We start from the raw sequence: 21174 nt of genomic DNA on the forward strand, positions 1-21174 counted from the left end.
CGAGATATATCGTTGTCAATATGACGGTCGACGTTTAATCGTGGGAGTTGCTATCACAATCAGAACCCAATGCCCACAACAGACATTACTGTAAAGCAGAACAAAGAGAATATTTGGAAGGCCAAGTCGTGTCAAAGAACAGATTCAACGTCGGCTAACGTCCCCGAAGTTGACTAGTTCGGAAATGGCTATCACCCCCACCAGGTCCCATCCTTGGCAGGAGCGAGCCAATCAATAGCGCCATAAGTTTTACTGGTTTGCTCCATTTGACATCATCACCTGCCACTATCATTCGGCAATCGGAGCGTGAGAGAGCGGGTGCAAGCCATCTACCGTTACATAGCACAGTAGCCTGCCATTCAGCTCTGAATTTGGTCTATGAGAATCTCTTACGTCTGATACAGGTTCGCTGTAACATAACTTGTGGTACGCGGAATCGCAAAGCGAAAAGCGATAGAGACCGTCCTCCAAAATGGCGTTCGAAGGGATACCCCAAGAAATGCTTGCTGTGCAGGTAGTAGAGGTACGTTAGAGCAACATGGCAGCAACCCACAGTACGGTGTCTTGCGGCAGGTGCTTCAATTCAGATGAGGGGATCAGAGAAGTAGGAACGGGTTATGCGAGGTTCTTCTACTGACATGGGACTGTAATGGCTGGCTGGTGGCACAGTTCAACAAGCCGTACCAAATCCACAAAGTCCCGACGCCCACCTCGCTCAAACCACACGAAGTACTTCTCAAAACGGTGGTTGCCTCGCTTTGCCACACTGACAGCATGGTCACCGCGGGCGTGTTCCCAACCAAGCTTCCCTGCACGGCGTCGCACGAAGGAACTGGGATTGTCGTCGCCGTCGGGTCACAAGTCACCAACTTCAAGAAAGGCGATCGAGTCATGTCCGGACTGCCACGCAACCCATGTGGGAAGTGCTTTAACTGTCAGGGCCCGAATGATTGGCATCAGTACTGTGAACATATCGAGGGCACTATTGGTATCTTTGTGGATGGCGCGTTCAGTGAGTATCACGTCGTGGATAGTCGTGTGAGCTGCCACATCCCGGACGAGGTGAGCTTTGCGAGTGCGGCGCCGTTGGCTTGTGCGGGCTGTACTATTTATAGGGCGATAATCGTGGCTGAAGTGCCCGAGGGCGGTTGGTTAGGGATTGTTGGCGCGGGCGGAGGGTTGGGACATCTCGGGATACAGTTTGCGCAGGCAAGAGGTCTGAACGTCGTGGCGGTTGATGCTAGAGATGAGGGGCTCGAATTATGCAAGAAGGCTGGAGCGAAGCACATCTTCGATGCCAGAGAGAGCAAAGCAAAAGTGGTCGAGCAGGTGCGGAAGCTGACTGATGGCTTGGGCGTGCATGCATCCGTCAACGTGTCGGAGCATGAAACGAGCGCCGATATGGCCTGCGCAATAACCAGGATGCACGGCACGATGGTGCAGACGGCTCAACCTGATCGGTAAGTGCTCGTGGAAGAGGGGAGGGTATGTTGCAAAGTTGACTTCCGTGTAGTGTTTCTGTGGCCTTCCACGAACTCATCTTCCGCGACATCAGGATCAAAGGCACCTTGATCGCAGGCCAAGAGTACAGCCAGCAGATGCTGAACGATGCCGCAAAACATGGCGTGAAAGTCGAAACAAACATCTTTTATGGTCTGGAGGAAGTCCCCAAGATGGTTGAGCTGGCTCACAGCGGGAAGATGAAGGGCAAGGCAGTCTGTGTGGTTGACAAGGCTGAATTTGACAAGGAGAAAGCTCAGCATTAGTGAAGATCTGTCGCTGTTGGAGAGATATCCGGACACAACTTTGAACATATTGTTGTCAGTTTGGCGAAAGAGAGTGTACGAAGAGGACCGTACGCTGTGATGTACGGGATACAACTCCATTGTCCGAAAAGGAAGCGACCAAATCTTAGAGAGACAGGCTCATCATAAGTAACGCTCACTGTGCGTCCCAGTGACAGGTGGTCTAGCGACGGCTTTTGGTATCATCCTACTTCCTACAGCTGGACTGCTCGGCTCGCATACGAATCAGATGTTTGCTGTGCCGAGAGACGGAGGGAGTCTGATGCCTGGACCATCGCCATTATTCTGGAGCATCGCCGTCGAGTTCTTCCTAGCCTCCAACTTGTAAGCACGACATAAATGCCCGGCGTCTTCGGCACCCATTATCCAATGATCCGCACACCCTGTCCAGACCACTTGACGGCTCAACGGCCCCTAAGAGCTGGGATGTAAGCCACTTTCCTGCAATTACAATACATTCTTCCCGAGCCCACCTGTTATGCACCCGCCAAGGAACCCGCTAAGTGACATGCGCCAGATGAACGTTTGTGTCCCGACCTCGTATGTCCCTTATTCCATATATCCCATATGGCCGAACAGGCTCAAAGCCAGATACGCCGCAAAACACCCGCCCACCAACCGCGCCGCGGTTATGCTTGCTTGAGACTGTACTCCATGCGTCCCTCCCCACGAAAGTCACTCCAAAACGCAACGCCACGCCCCGGAGAAGAACAGAGTTTGTAGCAGCAGCCGCAGAAGTAGTAGAATCTCGTGCCTTGTTTCCGGACGTGCCATCTCTTCAGCCTCGCCAGATAGATAAATCGATCGTTTCTCCCCATACCATCTTTCTTTCTGCCCGATCCAATCAATCACTCTCGGGCATACGCATGTACGCATCAATGGCCGCACTGAACGCCGCAAACCCACCACACCCCAGCGCCGCAGCCTGCGGACCGGCCTTGTACGCGAGGATTGCCCCGGTGATACACCCCGCGCTGACCGAGTTATACAGATCGCTCTTGGCCCGGTATCCCTCCACGCAGCACTCCGTGCCGGAGTACAGCGCGCCGATCATGGCGAAGTTTTTCGCGGACGAGTACGACTTCGAGCCCATGTCCTTGAGCCCGCGGCGCAGCTGTTCTCGCACGGGGAGGGCCGTGATCTGCTGGCCCTGAGGCGAGAGGGGGGTGTCGTATGCCATCTGCAAGAGCGTGCGTTAGTGTTGAGTAAGGCGCAATGGCATGCATATACATACACTGGACATGAACAGGCCGAAGGCGCCGCCGAGGACGAAGCCCGCGCCGCCGGCGAGGATGGATTTGGCGACGCAGGATTCCATGCCTGCTTGCATCTGCGTAGCAGCATTCAATTAGCTGTCAACGTGCTGGTGACTCTGGAATTGAATGTGTCGGTGACCGCATACCATCTTCACCATCCGTTGTTCCTGGTCGCTCAGGCCGACGTTCCCTCCTGCTGCTCCTGCTCCGCCTGCCATGCCGCCGGCGCCGAACCCGCCGGGGAATGCCATCTCGAAGGGGGATTTGGAAATGCTAGGAAATGAGCGAGTGTGGTCGGAGGGTTGGGATTCCGACTGGGCTTCCGTCTGTGGTGGTTGATACGCACGGTTGATAAAGGGCGCATGCGGCCGAAAGTTGTGAACTTTCTCCAAGCGGGAGTTTGCGGCGAAAAGCGAGGGCGGGCTCTGATTGGCGGAGTGGGCTGCCCATGTCGCCTAGCCAGGACGAGGCTGAGGGTCGAGGGAGGAATCGCCCCAATTGTCGACGACAATGTACTCTGTTCTCCCCGTAACTCCGTACATCCTCTTGTTGCTTCATATTCATCGACTCTCGAATCGGGTAATCATTTAAAAAAGTGGAGCCACATCAGGAAAAAGGTATCATCTCCGGCCTGTCAATACTGAGGGCTGAGGGGAGTGAATGCAGGGGCTGACAGCGAAGTCAAGATAGAGAAAGCTAGAGTCAATCATGAAGTACATAGACGCTCAAAATGTTAAATGTCCGTAAGCGGCAAGACGCGCTTGCCGTATACTACAACATAGGTTGAGGATGAGATACCTGAATCAGCTTCTGAGTTCTGACAGGATTGGGCTGTAACTATCATCGTTCATGCTCTGCGAAGGAGACATTCCCAGGAGAGAAAAAAATAACCAGGTTCATAGGCAATGATGCCTGGTGTTTCCTTCCTAAGTACCAAATAGCGCGGTCGGCGTTCAGGTACCAATCCCTGCAACCGTACGGGCGACCATAAGCTTCGTCCGGAGGTGGTTTGATCATTCATCCTCCGCTACGTCTCATGTATTCTCCGCTAAAGCCTTCGTCAAGTCTCCCGCTGTCGCTGCCGGCCTTCGAGCCTCTTTTGTGCTCGGCCGCTATATTGTGGCTTCGTAATGTCTCAACTCGTATGTTGTGGCGCTGAAAATCAAGCTTCATGTAACTTGATACGCGGTATCGATGAGCGCGCGCAGTCGTCTTCGAATGTCCGTCGGCCCAGGCATAAGGACTGGGCATGTTTATGACGCTTGTCAGTCGAGGTATCTCGGTGCAAGCCCTGTTTCCTGACCTTGGATGTAGTCCGACATGCCCAAGCACGTAGGCAGTTGCCCCCAGCTGGCGACAGTTAGTGGTATGCCGTGTTTTGGAAATGGTATGGTGGCAGTGTACGAGCTGTTGGTGGTCTTCCTGCCGTAGCCACAGAGCAGCCGACATCCAAGGCCATTTTATAGCTAGCGGTCCTCAGTGTGGCATGTCTTGGACTGTGGGTCGTCACATCATTGATGCCGATAAATCATCGGCCAACCTCGTTAAGTGGGCATCATCTTCCTCTGCCCCGACCGGCGCCACCACCTCCAAACATCCCTCCCATGCTGTTCATGAGAGCTTCCATCCCTCCTTGCCCGGGCGATCCCAATCCCATTGACTGCATCTACGAAGACCGTTAGCTACAAGCCGCGGCAAAAATACAGCAACGATATCTCGACTTACCATTTCCATCATCTTCCCCATATCACCACCCGGCAAACCCCTCCCTTGGCCCATGCTTTGCATTCGCTTCTGCATCGCTGCAAACTGTTGCTGCTTGTTACCACCTTGCAACATACTATTCGCTTTGGCCATGTTCTTCTTCTGCTGACCCATGTTTTTGGCCACACTGGCCATCACTTTATGCTGCGTAAGCAGTTCCTCAATCTCCCTGACGCTGGTGCCTGATCCGCAGGCGATTCGAACCATTCGTGAGGGCTGTGATAGTAGAATCTTGCCGTCTGAGTCAAGTTCCTTGGCCGTCATGCTGTCGAAAATGTAGACCATTCGTTTGAGCTTTTCGGAGCCATCTTCGTCGGACATGCCCTGCATGAGACCGCTCATTCCTGGAATCATGCTGCCAATCTTGGATAGGGGACCCATCTTCATGATGCTCGTGATTTGCTCTTTCATGTCTCGAATGGTGAAGATGCCTTCGGCCAAGTGTTTTTGCGTCTCCTTGATGCCCGCTGATTCTCTGCTGATGGTTTGGATATGATCGATGAGACCGCTCATGTCTCCGTAACCCAGAAGTTTGGAAATAAACGACCTCGCATCGAACCTTTCTAGATCAGCCAAATGCTCGCCAGTGCCGAGGAAGATGATGGAAGTATGCGTTGCGGCGGCAGCGGCAATGGCACCACCCCCTGCAGCGCCACCGTCGGTTTTGGTGATGATGAGAGCACCGAAATTCGCAGTCTTTTTGAAAGCTGCTGATTGTGATTCGGCTGCTTGACCGATGGTGCCGTCAAGGACCATGATGGTCTGATCCGGCTTGATGGCATCCTGGACGAGAACCATTTCCTCAAACAGTGCTTCTTCCTGCCTGTGCCTTCCCGAAGTGTCCACGATGATAACCTCGAATTTCTCCTTCTTGAATCTCGACACGCCCTCAGCCGCCACGACAGCAGGATCCGTCTGTGTCAAGGAACCATAGTACGGTATCTTTGCTTTTGTGGCATTCTGTTTCAACTGGTCGTATGCGCCTGCTCTGAAGGTGTCGGCACAAACCAGACATGACTTGTATCCTCGAGCACTATAATATCTTGCCAGCTTAGTACACGTTGTTGTCTTGCCAGCACCTTGCAGGCCGACCATCATGATGACGTTCGGCCTTCCTTTCTTCAGCTTATATGGTTCGGCGTGCGGGTCGACAAGATGTACAAGATGCTCAAAGACTGCTTGTTGAATGAGCCGCTTCTTCTGGTTCGCCGTCGTGTTGGGAGGGATATCTTTGAAATTGACGGCGCTTTGTATTGACCTGCGCAGGCTCTTGACTAGTTTGACATTGACGTCGGCTGAGAGGAGGGCAGCACAGATCTCCTTGATCATGGCATCAAACGCCTTCTCGTCGAGATTGGCTTCGCGGTTGAGGTTCGTGACGGCGGCATTAATGCGCCGCCCAAGATCTGAGAGAACCATCTTGCCCGACTAGACCGCTGGTTCTTGTGATGGGATGGTGTCTGGATGTGAAGAGAGGTGCATCAAGGTGCCACCTTGATGCTCATTTGTGGAGGAAGTGAGTGGGAAACGAGAACAAAGGCCGCAGTTTAGCCGAGCAATTCAAGAAGTATAGAGAAATTCTGGACTAAATCTCGGTCAGTCCTCCATTAGGACCCCGTATAAACAGCACCGTTCCCATACACGGTACGCCCATTTGTCTGATATGGCTCCGCTATCGTCCAAGAAGCGCAAGGTTGAGGACGGCATCCGTGGCAAGACCGATCGACCCAAGAAACGTTTTCGCAAACAGCGGGAATATCACAGTTCTTCCGAAGATGAAGCCGAGCAGGAAGATAAGGGTTTCAAACCGGTCAGCTTAGAAGACAGTGACGAGGAATCGGTACCCGCGAAAACCTTGGCACAAGTGAGAACCAAGAAAGCTGTGCCGGTTGCTACGAAGGACGATTCCGAGGACGAGACCGATGGAAAAGGTGAAGACGCAAATTCAGACAATGCTGCAAGCTCAGATGAGGATGGCGGAGATGAAGATGGTGTCTCCCGAAGAAAACACACGAGCAAACGCAACGACCCCGAAGCATTTTCTACCTCGATATCAAAAATCCTATCCACCAAGCTCTCCCAATCTGCCCGTAAAGACCCCGTCCTATCACGGAGCAAAGACGCCGTCGACACGAGTGCCGCCCTCGCCAACGAACGATTAGAGAAGAGGGCAAAAGCCAAGCTACGGGCTGATCGCAGAGAAGAACTCGAGCGAGGCAGGGTGAAGGACGTTTTAGGCTTGAGTTCTGGACAGGCCGGCGACGTCGCCGAGGAAGAAAAGAGGCTACGGAAGATTGCACAGCGAGGCGTGGTCAAGCTCTTCAATGCTGTGCGCGCGGCGCAAGTGAAAGCTGAGCAGGCTGCTAAAGAGGAGCGCAAGAAGGGCACGATAGGTATGGCGAATCGACAAGAGAAAGTGAATGAAATTAGCAAGCAAGGGTTTCTGGAACTGATTGGGGGGAAGAAGAACATGAAGAGCAGCACTCCCGTGTCATGATGATAGTCACCGCCGAGCTTCTGCCCGTTCGGTTCAAGCAAGCCAGGAGCAAGTCGGTATTCTTCTGGTGTTGTACAAGTCTAATTAGCCGCAGCCTCGCTAGCTCATCGCTTTTCGAAGTCCGATGCCTGCATGTTCCGCGTCATCTGTGGTAATTTGACCACTAACCCGTCCAGCTCTTTGCTCATGTGGACTTGACACCCCAGCCGTGATGTCTCGGTCAATCCAAATGCAAGATCTAGCATGTCGTTTTCGTCGTCACTGGCCTCGGGTATCTTATCATACATTTCGTCGGACTCGACTATTACGTGGCAGGTAGAGCACGCGCAGGAACCGCCGCAAGCGCCTAGGAGTTTTCTTGTTAGATGCATCGCAGCAACGGATGATATCGCCAACGTACCTTCCATCTCCAAGTCATTCGCTTGCGCTATATCCAGCAGGTTGTCGCCTTTGGAAACCTCGAATTTGTGCTCGGTTCCGTCTTTGTCGATAAAAGTAACATGAAGCCTGGCCACATATTTAGCTTGTCATCCCCTCCTTTGCTCGTGGATAAACCCTACTCCTCGCCTGGTTTGGGAGGATCAATGTGCCCATGGCTCTGCACAGGGCTCGTAGAGAACCTCCGTCTTCCAAATTCCAGCGAGCGAATGTGCTCTCTGATTTGATCTTTCTTGACATTCACTTCATAATGATGGCGTCGACAAAGCGCCAACCACGATGCATTGCGAGACAGGTTCCGTTGAATTAGGCGGGTTGCACCAGGTCGCAGTGGTGATATCGAACAAGATCGCAGGCATCGTGAAGCGGTCACTCCGATGAGGCTCTTCACCCCATTGCATCCGGACATGCTGCGCCCCTTCTTCCCCAGCTGACAGTTAGAGTCCACAGCCACTAGCAGAAGGGAAGCTACGGCTAGAGGATGAGAGGTGACAAAAAAGTCCAAAACGCATGTCCGGAGGGCCGCAGCGAAGTGACGCAAATCGCTTGGCTCTCGGCCGATGCATTTCCGCCCCGAGCTCAAGATACATACTCCGTACTCCGTACAGTTTAGACGAGCTCAATTTGCTTACAGAGTACGAGGTACGAACTGGTTCAATATCGATAATAACTGATTGTAGTACTATGAAGTACCTGCACTGTATGCTTTCGCTTCGTCACGATCCGCCTACCCAAGCATTCCAATTGACTATGCCGCCAACGCAGTTCGTCGTGATGGCAGCACCATTGACTGGCCCGATCTCAGTACCATCGCTGGCACTCACAGCGACAGACACAGCACCATCACCCACGTCATTGAAGGACACGCTAGAATGAAAGATGCCCGGCGCAATCGCCGTGACTGATTGCGTTTCTCCGCCAATCGTTACATTCACAGTCGCAATGGCGTTGTCCGGTACAAAAGCAGTGAAAAAGACTGCATCGGCTACACACTCGTGCGGACGTTTCGGGGTCTGGAAATTGGGCGCGTTGCAAGTCGTTCCCCCTGATGAGCCTGAGTTGCTGGGGTTCAGGCGGTACCAGAAGGTGACATGGCTTTCATCAGGTCGGGTTGTATGCTTATATTTTGCGATATAGTGTGGTAGGTCCTTCAGCCAGGCGTGGTGGGTGTTGCCTTTGACATATAATTGAGCGCCCGTTGGGATCGCTGAGTCAGTAGCTGGTAGTGGGCCGATATAGTGGGATTCACCCCAGTCATTCCAGGTCAGAATCTCCACGAGTGTCGGCTGCATCTCTGCTACCTGCTGCCATCGATGGTGCCAAAGATGGTCGCCTCGCCAGAGCCAATTCTTCGACCATTGGGGCAGGTTAGTATAAAACCATGGGGACACGGGCATCATGTACGGTCTGCCCTTGAGCGCTGCGACATAGGCCTGGTCATCAGCATCTGTCATATTGTTTGCACCCTCAGGCCATGCGTTCCATGACAGAAGACCGTCAACGTGGGGCTTGGCTGCAGCGCCGAATGCTCCCTGGCTGGAGAAATCCGGCACGAAGAAGCAATTCGTTTGAGATTTGATGTATCCCCAGTCGCCTGCACTGTCAGGGCCCTCGAAAGTTGACGCCACAGGCCTCCCCTCCCATTTAAACTGGCTCAGACGCGAACTGTAGTCGGTGATGGTCTTGATCACTGCGTTCTGGTCCCAGGTGCCCTGCGCGGCATAGTCAAGTGACAAGAATAGTTGAAACCCAGCTCCGTCCGCTGCCTGGTATGCATTGTCAAGTTGCGCCTGCACAAAGCCGCCAGGATTGATGGTGTCGAGATAGGCAATATTGAGTGCGAAGCCGTCGATGCTCGCATTCGAGGCTATTGCAATTTCGCGGACCCAGTCATCCCGTGTATAACTGTACGTGTTTCCGACCTGGAAAGTGTCAGTACTGTATGGCCATAACGTAAGGCACAACTACCTACAATCACGTGCGCAAAGACTGACTGAGCCAGTGTGGGTGCTGCGAATCCAGCGCAAGTCAGATAAGCCAAAAGACGGGAGAGCATCGAAAACCTTTGGGGTAACAGAACGAGCGACTAGGAAAGGAAACGATGACTCGAACCCGGCTCAGCTTTGTCCATTTGAAACAGTATGCGAACCTGTTCGAAGTTTGGCCCAGGCCGGCGTCCACAACCAATATAGCAGCACCGTAGGACGCCCACCTCTTCACTCATCTTTCGGCAGGGAAGCAAGCTTTGTGTTGAATTCGCTTTGGAGCTGAACAGCCGCATCGCTACGGATCTACGGGAGCTGCAAACGGTCTGGCTTGAGCCTGCAATCTGGGACTCATCGCCAACCTAGTCGAGCTAAAGCACTTCCCAAGGTTCTTTGTTCGGATCGTTTTTGGTGTAAGGGATTCACTTGTTGACAGATTTGCTCGCAGTAGATACTGACGTTGCAGCTGGGGGGAGACCCCTATGATCTCTCAAGACCTGGGTGCCTTGTGCGACTTGGATCTGAATGAAACGTCTGGCAAGCTCAAAGTGGCAGCCACCCATTCCAGCAGATGGACAAGGGCGACAAGGTAACATCGAACATCGAGGTGCAGAAGAACTCAGTAAGCGACAGAGAAAGCACATACGCTTGGCCTATGTTCTTCAGTAAAGGTGGTATATCCTTAAATGCATAGTGTTGAGGCCTTGGTTGTTGGAAAGCTGAACAATAAACGAAGCAAGTTGGTGAGCGTGTACCTGAGAAGACGAAGCAGATTCGGTGTGTTTCAAAACGTTTGCGCGCTACAGTAGATTGCCAAACTCGCCGGGCAACAATGGCGCCATCCCGCATCTTCACTCCTTCCACGATCAACTGGAGGCCGCATCCTGGCTCCGACTTGTTCAACGTGCAGCGGGAACTGTCTGTAGCACTTCTGCACCCGGCTGCCATAACGCGGGAAGTCTACTTAAGTAGCTTGTCGTCAGTTTAGATACAATTTCTCTGATCAGCAGTCACTGCTTTCTCGCCCATTATGATGGACAACAATCCAGTAAATAGGCATTTGTGGCATTCTAAATTAGCTACGGGTTTCTACATGTGACATGCCCTCGCGCAACAAGACCAGGCTTGTAGTGTCCGTGGAGGAAATAGCACGCATCCGGTCGGGACGTCTGCTCCTAGGTTTGCAGACATTGATTTGGTGTTGAGGATGGGTTCTGTTTGCAATGAGGACATCTGCCATGCCGCTGGTCTATCGCGTGAGGACTGTTTCTGCACCCTCAATCTTAAAACGAGGTTCAGAAAAGTACAAGGACACCACGACCAAGGTCAGGGCCGATAAAGAAGGAGATATACTCCTATGGGTTGGCGTTATATGTGAAGGACAGGAATCTCCATCCAACGTATTCATGGCAGGATGGCTATCTTCTGATGCCAACAGTGTCCGCAATTCTGTACAAAGGCTGATGCGCCGACGCCTACTTGGAAACATACAGCGTCAGTTAGCCAATGCCAGTTGTGACCTTTAACCGATGTCAATCTTCCTATCTATGATTGACAGTCATATAGACATCTACGTACCCAAGGTAGGTTCCAAGGTTCTACTGTCGATTGCGTCCGTCAACCATCAGATGACGTCGAGTTGAAATGACAAGAACTGCTTTCGGATAGTTGCTTGCCGCACCGTATATTGCTGTGCACTATTACGACATTCATCACCTTGTGTTCGGGAATTGTTCAAGCAGCGCAGACAAGACCTGTGATCAACTGTCGACATCACACTACAGTCTCGCGAGATGCAGGACTCGAGACAATATGTTCCCAATCCGTTGAGGCCATACTATGTTCCTCCTTCCATCGGTACTGACGCCTTAGCAAATGCGACCTCCAGCGCCCCGAAGTCCAGCAGCCAGGGTTCTGGATTCACGTTTCCCGACATTGACTACGCAGACTACATCCCAGAAGCCTCACCATCTCTCACAGGGTCGATAAAGTCATATATCGACCAAGCCTTCTGGAAATACACGACTGTAGTGCTCGGGCAGCCGTTTGAGGTCGCGAAGCTCATTCTGCAGACACGCGTTGCACAGGAAGATGAAGAAGACGAGGAAAAGCCACGAAACAGGCACAGATACCAATATGAGGATGAAAACAAGATGAATGGATATAATGGCTATGAGGAGCACTCTTCGGATGATGAGCCAAACTATTTTACTTCCGCGGCGCCGTTCGAGCCGCCTTCATCGAGTCGTTCGCCAGCTCGGGGACGCCGTGGCAGACCACCCCGGGATCTCGCCTCGCCCAGAGCGAACGACCGTCATCAGGACTCGAGTGGTCGGATACATCTCAAAAATCCCCATTCGCTACTGGAAACACTCTCGGCCCTATCGTCAAATGGCGGAGCGTTGGCAATGTGGCGCGCTACCAACTCAACTTTCGTCTACAATATTCTAAATCGGACATTGGAGACATTCTTCAAGGGCTTCCTCGCGGCTGTATTCGCAGTATCAGAGAACGATATTCTGTCTAGCTCGGCTGGGGGTGCAGTTCCAGATCCTTCGATACTCACCTCGACGACCCCAGCCGCCACCATTCTGATCAGCACTGCCGCGGCGGCCCTGTCAGCGTGGGTGCTCGCACCAATCGACGCAGCGAGAACGCGGTTGATTCTTACACCTTCCACCGAAGGACCTCGCACCTTACTAGGAACACTGCAGGCGTTGCCGACTCCCTATCTGATACCCGCTCACCTGCTACCCATAACGTTCTTTACATCGACCCTACCTACACTCATATCAACGAGCACTCCAGTAGTGCTGAAGTCGTATCTCGGGCTGGATCCTGCTATGAACCCTGCTAGTTGGAGTGTCGCCACATTTCTAGGTTCCGCTCTGGATTTGTCTATCAAATTCCCCCTCGAGACAGTCCTTCGTCGAGCACAGATTGCCACTTGGACTTCACCAGCACATTCCCCACCAAAGCCGTCTTCGAAACGCAAAGCCATCACGACCATTGTTCCAGTGCCCCAATCCTACCGCGGCATCATACCAACAATCTGGAGCATCACAAGGGAAGAGGGTTTTTCCGAAACTCCCAAAGATAAGACTGCTGCATTGATGGGTAAAGCTCCTCGGCGAAAGAGAAAGGGTCAGGGTATTGAAGGGCTCTATCGTGGTTGGCGAGTCGGTTTCTGGGGCTTGATTGGCGTCTGGGGAACATCATTCGTAGGAGGCCTGCAAAGTGGCACGGAAGCAGCCACATCTGAGGCCGGTGTCCATGGTGGTAAATTTTGATGAGAAGCTGGAAATCACGTGACTCGAGATACTTCCAGCATGTACACGAAGCTCGAGCTTTTCGTTGTGGCATACAGCATGGAGTTAGGCGACATTCAAGATACCCCTTCTCTACTCATCGTATTTTTGAGGCACTGGATACTCTAGACTGGTGTACAGTTGGAATGATACGACCACCTTTTCCCGCGTCCCGTATCAATTAGCGTCCACGGTGGTGTGACCTGATGTGCCTGATCTGATAAGGCCGAGCCCCGCTGCCAAGGCCGATTATCGGTCACGTCCTCCTTTTGATCTAATCTGATAAAATTTGATCTCAGCTCAATATCGACTGACTCGATATTGCTTGAATCACTTTCCGCTCTCGCGGCAGGCACAGAGAACAGGTTGCGCAACCGCTTCTACCACAGTAGGCCAATCTAACCTTGCTGCCGTGGACTTACAGCCCGCAGCACGCCGTCAGCGACAGGAGATATACGTGATACATGTCAGCTCCGAGCAGCGAGCCTCGGTCTAATTCGAGTCGCTTTGTTTCGCACGAGGGATGGCCTCCAAAGCTGCCTCTCCTATGGCAGCATCGCCAAGCGCTGCTCAGGGCGATGTCAAACCTATAATCACCAGACAGCCGTCGCTGTGTATCAAACCCGCTCAGACCCTGCCCGCTAGTTCCCCACCTGCGACCGCCAGCTCGGTACCACTATCTCTCACAACTAAAGAATGGGTCGTGCCACCACGACCGAAGCCGGGTCGGAAGCCCGCGACGGATACACCTCCTACCAAACGGAAAGCGCAGAATAGAGCGGCCCAGCGAGCGTTCCGCGAGCGACGCGCTGCCCGGGTGGGCGAACTGGAAGAGACACTGAAGCAGATCGAAGAGGAAAATGAACATGAGCAAGAAGTTCTAAGAACAACAGTGGGCAAGCTTGGGAAGGAACTTGAACAATGCCGGGCGGATCTGGCACTCTGGATGGATCGATGCCGGAAACTGGAAAGCGAATTGGCTGCTTTCAAAAAGCCGACTTCTACCACCTCGAAACTCACCACATCAGCACAGGACAAGTCTGATCACATCGCCGCCAGCGACACAGCTATTGGCTGTGGAAACTGCACACTGGAGACCCGCTGCCAATGTATAGATGATGCGTTTGCAGCAATGTCCGGGGACGGAGCCTCCGTCCACCAACACGAAAAGCGGCCGCATTCGCCCTCGCACACCTCGGTCACAGATAAGCGAATCAAGCTCGAACCGCGAGAGTGTCTAGAAATTGACTTTACAGGAATCTACACCTCCTCAAAATCCACAGCAGCAGCTGCTGCCGGGAGAGAGGAAAACCATTCCCCAACTTCTGCAGTTGCGGATCCTTGTGGCTTCTGCTCGGATGGCACACCCTGTATCTGCGCGGAAGTCGCCGCCGAGCAGGAGCAGCAACAACAGGCTCAGAGCAACGCCACCACTGTAAGTAGTCTCAGTCGAGCAGCCGCGCGACAACTCGATCAGTTTACGCCACCTCCCTCGGAGGGTGATGTTTCTATGCCCACTCTGCCGCGAGAAGGAACGTCTGGATGTGGTGCTTCACGACCAGGAACATGTGCACAGTGCCGCGCCGACCCCAACAGCACGCTCTTCTGCAAGTCGCTCGCTGCGTCAAGGGCTCAATCCACGACCACTCCTTCGGGATGCTGTGGCGGGCAATTGCCGGGTAGTTCGTGTCGCCGAGCCACCGCGACCAGCGTGGTCCCTCTCCGCAGCTCAACCCGTACGACACGGTCGCGCGCCGCTGCCGTAACCCTCCCTTTGCCTCAGTCCGGGCACCACGCGCCGTCGGGCGTGACTCTGACATGTGCCGACGCGTACACGACTCTTTCCCGCCATCCCGCTTACGAGCGCGCAGCGGGAGAGATAGGCGAGTGGATGCCCAAATTACATGCCAGTGAACCGCGCACAAACGTGGAAGGCCGACCTGCACTGGAGATTGACGCGGCGAATGTCATGGCTGTGTTGCGGGACTTTGATCGGCGGTTTGGGAAGAGTTGTTGAGGGTGCCTAAAAGGTGCCGAAGGCTACGACGGATGCATATATGGAAATACCACATTTTGTAGATATGGGTGGCTCTTATCATTTATTCGTTATGAGATATGAAAACACACTAGGTAGAGACAGGCGGTGGACCTGCGGGACCTAGGTAGCCTTGAAATGGGCAAAACATACACAAACGTCAGGGTAAGGGGAACATGACTTCTATCCAGCCAGCCGCAAATACTATGCAGGTGGTGGACAAGAAGAGCTGCACATTCCGCCAAATAGATTGAAGTCGGTGACGCTGTTCAAACACCTTCGTCAAGGGTAATGCGTCCACAGTAGACAATTACTGGATGCTCAGTAGAGGGGTGAGAGAGGGTTTATCTAGAGGCGCGGAAAATGTTCAGACCCGTAGAGTGAAGCTACTGGTAGTCGAGAGGCACACGGCAGGTAGGTGAGTAGCTAGCTTGGTGGACAAGTACTTCGGATATCGTGCTCCACGTATGTCAGTTCCACTGAAGGACTGCGCATGGAGTAAGTGTTGTTCATTTGGGCAGCTCAGGAGGAACATCCGCTTTCCATGGGAGCGAGATGGCCCGACAGCTGGTCTACGGAGTATGCATGTCCTAAGCACGCATGCATGCACGTGCGTCCAACGCCACGCTCAAACGTAGTCCATATCCCATGTGCCCGTCCTATATCATCCATACCCTGAACACGACTGGGAAGGGGCAACGGTACAGGGAAAAGGAAATCAACACGGCGATGTGCTGTGGTACACCGTGCGCATTTGCCCCGACAATGAGCCGCGCAATGGTCCGTCTCTCAAATTCCAGGTCATGAGGTATATCCTGCAATGGATGGACCAGTATGGAATGCGCCATTCAAAACCCATAACTTGACTCGCTCTTCGGCAGTTTCCTCCCCTTGTCGTACAACCACTTGTAATTCAACCCAGGCACGAGCTGAGGTCCTCTGGTGGGAGAAGGCGACATCGGCTCCTGGCTATCTCGTCCTGGTCTCTGTCTCTCGCGCATGCTCTGCGATCGACTTAAGCTTCCGCCACCAAAGCCGGTGTTAGCGCTTGTGCCTGTGCTGGCGCCGAATGAGGAAAATGCGCTCGCGTTGTAGTCAATGTCAGAGATCTGCGATTGAGATTGATTCTTAATTGCTCTGTGGAAGAGCGGGCTTGCTCTGGGTGAGCCGGAATTTGTGCGACGTGAAGTAATGGATTGGGAGGGCGTGGGTGAGGAGCCGTGGGTGAACCGCGATGTCGATAGCGGGGAGGAAGAGTAGTTTGCGGAAATGCTGCGGCGGCCCGTCGACGCATGAGGGGAACCGTTGTTGCTTTCACCGGAGTATTGGGAGTTCGAAACACGTCGATAGCGCGGAGGTGTGATGTAGCTTGCCGATACCTCTCCTGAAGCGGGCGGAGATTTGGTCGAAGGCGCCAGACCCAACAGTTGTCGTTGGGATGGCGTCAAGGGAATGTCGTCGACTTCGTCCCGGCTGGGGGCATAGGGTAATAAAGGGCGGAGAAGGAGTGCTATGTTGATGCAAAAGAGGAGACGGAGAAGGAGGAGCACGGTCGACGAAACCTGCGAGCCGTCGAGTAGTCCCGTCTTGCTGAGAAGAGGAGTCACGCTGGAAACGATTGTCAGTTGTGGTCCAGTAAAAAGAACCCAGCTCTAACAGACCTGCTATAATATACATCGCTAAAAATGAAGGAAGCGAGCAAAGCCGCAGCGTTCGTCAATGCGCCCTTGACACGCCGTTCGGTGATAGTGGACGAAGCGTTACGCCTTAAGATTTCCGTCGTTGACGGGTGTCTGAATTTGCCTGGCGTTGACGTCGGAGTTGACACTGCGGCTGGCTTCGGTGTCGTCAAGCCTAGGCTTTGCGCTTGCTGCGAGACCTGACTTGTGGCAGCTGTGACCGCATGCGAGGCTTGTGACGCGGCTTTCTGTGTCGTCTGCAGGGCCGTGTTGTAGCTCGAACTGAGGGGCGAGGGCACGAGGGAGGTTGTTGTCGTCGACATATTGGCGTGTTTGAGACTGCGCGTGGAGTCAGCGGAAAGGTCGCAGAACTTAGGACATCGAGATACTTACCGATTCGAAAAAGCAGGCGAGGACTTACCTGGTTAAAGGTTAGCTGACATTGTTGTTGTGCACACTGTCGTGTCTGTCTGCGGGCAGTTGTCGAGGTCCGAGTGAAACGCAGCGCAGCCTCCATTGTTGACGGTCTGCAGAATCCGGAAGGTGCTTGGCAGTTGCCAATTGGGTTCAGCTTCACCTAGACTCAACTTCAGTTCATATTATTCTGTGTGCTCACTTTAGTCCTTTTGACCCTTTTGACCTCGCATGTTTTGGGCATTTATTTGCATGACTTGATATCTGCAGCTTTGATACAAGCCATCTGCCCGATCTTGCGCCTATACATTGAGCTGTGCAGCCAAGGTCCGTGGTGCACAGTGATTAAATGCAGGACAGGCCCACAGGCGTGAACGCTACGACTCTGCCTCTCATGCTACTCTCAGTTCTGTTCCATATCCCACAGCTCTGTTATTAGGCCACCCGCTCTTTACGTCTGGCTACCTAGGTACGGAGCTAATGCCTCTGGTTCAGCAATACGGTGAACATACTTCACAGCACTCGCCTTGCCGTCCTTCAGATTCTGCAGTCCGGTTTGAACACCATTCAGCCCACCCGGGATAAGTTCGTATGGATGCCCAGTGAACCATCCCTCGTTCATTCCTCAGCTAAACAGCCGGAACCAAGCATACCAAAGTCACTTAAGTCTTCTGCAGATCCAGCGATCGGGTTGCCATGTACAGCCCACACGAGAGTGACGCTTTTCTTCACTGTTGGTGGCATCTCCTGGAATGCTCCTGGGACAACAAAGGTGACATTGCCGTGAGGATCGAGTACCTGCGCAAGATTCTGGGGGCTAGTACCATCACTGACGGCGTCAAAAGCGTACAGGAGCTTACTGCTGTTAGGGATGGCGCTCTGAATACCCTCAAAGACTTTCCGGTTGCCGGTACGATAGGCAATCACGATATCGCCCTTGGATTTATCGAGCAGACTTTCGACGAAGGAAATACCTCGCCCCGCAACAGAAATAACGGGTGTACCCGTGCCCTCTTGAGCAGTTTGACTGCGAAAGCGCGCACCGCTGAAGCGGCGCCATAAACGTCGACACCGCCCGTGAGCGCATCGTCTTAAGCCTGAGACCGCATGGCCCATGGCTCAGGTAGGCCCAAAGAACAGAAAAGCTCCGAGGCCGCCGTCATGGCTGCAAGTGGTATGGTAGCCGCCTCTTCAAATGACGTCTGCTTCGCTAGGTGGAACGTGAATTTCTCCACCGCGATGGCGTATTCGGCGAACAAACTATGCTGCGTCGTCATCTCGTGGAACGCACCAACACGATCGCCGACCTTGAACTCCGTGACGTTGGATCCCATCGCCTCGACATATCCAGTAATAGCATCGCCTATATTCATGTCCTTCGGACCGTTGAATAGGACTGGGTATTTCCAGTCTTAGGGTTGGTGCCAGAGACGACAACCTTGCTAAGAACCTGGTCTGGTGGCGGCTGTGGAATTGGAAGGTCTACGAGACGAATTTCGAAGCGGCCGGCGCTGTGGGTATAACCTTGCGCAGACTTCATGCTGATGGTCGTGACAGAGTCGCGGTAGTGTTGTAAAGAAGAAATGGGTCGAAGAAATGGGTCGCTGGAAGGCTGCTGGACTGATGCGAGACCCACAAATTTCCCTTCTTTGGAATCCTAGTCACGCGTTGGACGAGTAATGACTATAGGATTCAACAAAGGTTCATAGTCATAAGGAGATATCCAGTCTATGCGCTCCTTGAATGCTGAGCACGGAGTTCCGTGTTTAGCTGTGGACCTTCTGGTTGTTACCTAGGTACCTGGTAGTCTATCAGCTTGGAGGTGTTCTCGACCGGACCGCGAAGGAAGAGTCGTCCTTGGTCGTCAAGTTAGCCGATTGAGAACTGCCTTTTCGGCACATCTGAACAGCAGTCCGATAGCAGCAGGCACATAATTCATTCATTACCGTCAAGGATTATCAATCATGAGTTATATGCGCCAGGACCCCAGAAGCCAAAGTAGTCGAAGAACATTCGATCTGCCATCCGGGCATCTTGGGTTTGCACACTACGTCTACTCCACTGGCGTATAGGATAGATATGTAAGGTGGACTATGGTGACCCAAAGTCGATAAGAACCAACTGAGCTACGTACGGAGTACCGCCCTGTCGCGGATCCAAGGCAGAGCCACTTCCCATCATGGTGTATGTAGCCACGCTATGTGACAGAACGGCAGATCGATACCGGGCGCTGTCATATCACCCTCTGTACCGAAGGCCCACTTACTATGTAGACACGGCCCCCGGCACTTACCTACCTACCTACCTACCTGGGTACCTGCCCCGTAATGTTCCAATGCACCCTGCTGATACCCTTGTTGCCCAACATCCACAGCGTATCCAGCCTCTCGCCCGTGAACTGGACATTCTGCACCGAATGGTTCGTCTGCACGCGGACCACCAGCTGCCCCGTCGGATCCAGCACGTCGACGCCATGTCCCGTCGCCGTGAGCACCAGGCCCTCGCGACTGACCTTCAGCCCATCCGGGATGTAATCCTGCGCCAGGTAGAAGGCGCGCTTGTTACTGATCTTGGTGCCATTCTCAGCCACGTCGAACGCGTAGATCGACCGCCTGCCCGTGGTGTTGTAGTGTTTCGTCCCTGGCCCCACCGCCGGGTCGATACTCCCTGTCAGAGCGCCCGTTTCGGTAATATACAACGTGGACCCGTCGGGCGAGAACGCAATGCCGTTGGGCTGGTCGATGGTGTCTTCGACCAGGAACGTCGCCCCCGTGGCCGGGTTGAAGCGGTAACTCGCCGTGGGGAGCTGGGGCGCCGTGTCCACCCGCCCGTTGAACCACGGGTAGTCTGGGTCTGTGAAGAAGAGGTCCCCGGACGTAGGATGTACGGCCACGTCATCCATGTTGTTGAAGTAGAAGCCGAAGTAGTTGTTCAGGAGCACGGTGGAGACGTTGGTCGTCGGGTCCACGGCGTGGAGGGCGATGCGCTGCTCCGTGCCGTTGAGCACTGAGCTGTTGAACCCGCCGCTCGAGGCCCAGATGATGCGGCCGTCGTGGTAGACGCCGCCGTTGGGAGCAAAGATGGGGGGTTCGGTGATGTATTCTTCCAGGGCGAGCGGTTGGCGGTTCAGATCGATCACTAGCTGCGGAAGGTATTGCGACATGGTGGAGATGGGAGCTACGACGGGCGGGAGCTGCGACATGAACAGCTTGTTCAGCTCCGGCACGTAGACGGGTGCTTCGTGCACATTGTCTCCGACTGCGAACATGAACTCGTACGCCGGGTTGGACCCGAGATACTGCAGGCCGCGGGCGCGGTCGAAGACGACGAAGCTCGCGTTCTCCAGGAGGGAGAAGCTCGGTGCGCTGGGCACGCTCGTGTTGCGGAAGTCATAGTCCGCCGCTAGGGACGTGATTGACCGGTTGAAGTGGTAGGGGAGCACGGCTGCCTGGGCTGATGTTCAGCAGGTCCGGCTATGCCTCTCGCTCGAGCATTGCTGATTATATCATACTCACATATCTGTTCACACACACCACCGAGCCGCCGAACCCACAATCTTCCACGATCGGTTGTGATATCCCCGGCGGTTGCTGCTGTACTGCCACGACCGCCGCGAATGTGAGTGCGACGAACGCGAGAATCTTCATCATGCGCTTGTGTCAATCCTGAATGGTTTTTTCAACAGCCCGGAGAGTTGGCCACAGATTGCTGGGCGAATAATCACGTCTTATATGTTTCGAGACAGGTGTGCTGCTCGCTACATATATCATAACAACCGGAGCTGTCTCCAAAAGCTTCGATACACTCACTTACCATTATGCACGAGGTTGTCACTGTAGCGGCATGCTAAATCTGAACCCCACGGATTGTTGCCGACAGGTCAAGTGGCTTGGAGCACCACCGCAGTGGCAGCGGTAGCATGAAGTGCGGTCGGGACAGCGCTTCAGTCTGAGCTTCTCGAAGCTCCGTCTACGATCCGCACTCACACCGTTC

At 53.6% G+C, this 21174-nt stretch overlaps 10 protein-coding genes across 10 annotated transcripts; 4 read left to right on the forward strand and 6 right to left on the reverse strand.

The window, feature by feature from the left end:
* Window positions 1–472: 472 nt before the first annotated feature.
* A1O7_04903 (uncharacterized protein) lies at window positions 473–1766 on the forward strand (the record flags this gene model as incomplete). Its single annotated transcript, XM_007758913.1, has 3 exons — window positions 473–523; window positions 670–1460; window positions 1514–1766. The coding sequence occupies 3 exons, from the start codon at window positions 473–475 to the stop codon at window positions 1764–1766; spliced, it is 1095 nt and encodes a 364-aa protein (XP_007757103.1).
* An 883-nt stretch (window positions 1767–2649) lies between these two features.
* A1O7_04904 (uncharacterized protein) lies at window positions 2650–3312 on the reverse strand (the record flags this gene model as incomplete). Its single annotated transcript, XM_007758914.1, has 3 exons — window positions 2650–2985; window positions 3040–3135; window positions 3208–3312. 3 exons carry the CDS (start codon window positions 3310–3312, stop codon window positions 2650–2652), a joined length of 537 nt encoding a protein of 178 aa, XP_007757104.1.
* A 1304-nt stretch (window positions 3313–4616) lies between these two features.
* A1O7_04905 (signal recognition particle protein) lies at window positions 4617–6244 on the reverse strand (the record flags this gene model as incomplete). The annotated part of the gene is made up of 2 exons (XM_007758915.1): window positions 4617–4727; window positions 4787–6244. 2 exons carry the CDS (start codon window positions 6242–6244, stop codon window positions 4617–4619), a joined length of 1569 nt encoding a protein of 522 aa, XP_007757105.1.
* Window positions 6245–6488: 244 nt separating this feature from the next.
* A1O7_04906 (uncharacterized protein) lies at window positions 6489–7322 on the forward strand (the record flags this gene model as incomplete). Its single annotated transcript, XM_007758916.1, has 1 exon — window positions 6489–7322. One exon carries the CDS (start codon window positions 6489–6491, stop codon window positions 7320–7322), a length of 834 nt encoding a protein of 277 aa, XP_007757106.1.
* Window positions 7323–7426: 104 nt separating this feature from the next.
* A1O7_04907 (uncharacterized protein) lies at window positions 7427–8169 on the reverse strand (the record flags this gene model as incomplete). The annotated part of the gene is made up of 3 exons (XM_007758917.1): window positions 7427–7668; window positions 7723–7829; window positions 7883–8169. The coding sequence occupies 3 exons, from the start codon at window positions 8167–8169 to the stop codon at window positions 7427–7429; spliced, it is 636 nt and encodes a 211-aa protein (XP_007757107.1).
* Window positions 8170–8476: 307 nt separating this feature from the next.
* On the reverse strand, window positions 8477–9816 carry A1O7_04908 (uncharacterized protein; the record flags this gene model as incomplete). Its single annotated transcript, XM_007758918.1, has 2 exons — window positions 8477–9682; window positions 9733–9816. 2 exons carry the CDS (start codon window positions 9814–9816, stop codon window positions 8477–8479), a joined length of 1290 nt encoding a protein of 429 aa, XP_007757108.1.
* A 1722-nt stretch (window positions 9817–11538) lies between these two features.
* On the forward strand, window positions 11539–13035 carry A1O7_04909 (uncharacterized protein; the record flags this gene model as incomplete). Its single annotated transcript, XM_007758919.1, has 1 exon — window positions 11539–13035. The coding sequence occupies one exon, from the start codon at window positions 11539–11541 to the stop codon at window positions 13033–13035; it is 1497 nt and encodes a 498-aa protein (XP_007757109.1).
* Window positions 13036–13576: 541 nt separating this feature from the next.
* On the forward strand, window positions 13577–15070 carry A1O7_04910 (uncharacterized protein; the record flags this gene model as incomplete). Its single annotated transcript, XM_007758920.1, has 1 exon — window positions 13577–15070. One exon carries the CDS (start codon window positions 13577–13579, stop codon window positions 15068–15070), a length of 1494 nt encoding a protein of 497 aa, XP_007757110.1.
* An 866-nt stretch (window positions 15071–15936) lies between these two features.
* A1O7_04911 (uncharacterized protein) lies at window positions 15937–18554 on the reverse strand (the record flags this gene model as incomplete). Its single annotated transcript, XM_007758921.1, has 5 exons — window positions 15937–16696; window positions 16750–17106; window positions 17161–17188; window positions 17835–18226; window positions 18286–18554. 5 exons carry the CDS (start codon window positions 18552–18554, stop codon window positions 15937–15939), a joined length of 1806 nt encoding a protein of 601 aa, XP_007757111.1.
* Window positions 18555–19486: 932 nt separating this feature from the next.
* Window positions 19487–20828, reverse strand: A1O7_04912 (gluconolactonase; the record flags this gene model as incomplete). The annotated part of the gene is made up of 2 exons (XM_007758922.1): window positions 19487–20629; window positions 20697–20828. The coding sequence occupies 2 exons, from the start codon at window positions 20826–20828 to the stop codon at window positions 19487–19489; spliced, it is 1275 nt and encodes a 424-aa protein (XP_007757112.1).
* Between the last annotated feature and the right edge of the window lie 346 nt (window positions 20829–21174).

This window comes from Cladophialophora yegresii (genome assembly GCF_000585515.1).
Source record: "Cladophialophora yegresii CBS 114405 chromosome Unknown aczIN-supercont1.3, whole genome shotgun sequence".
Lineage (NCBI taxonomy): Eukaryota > Fungi > Ascomycota > Eurotiomycetes > Chaetothyriales > Herpotrichiellaceae > Cladophialophora > Cladophialophora yegresii.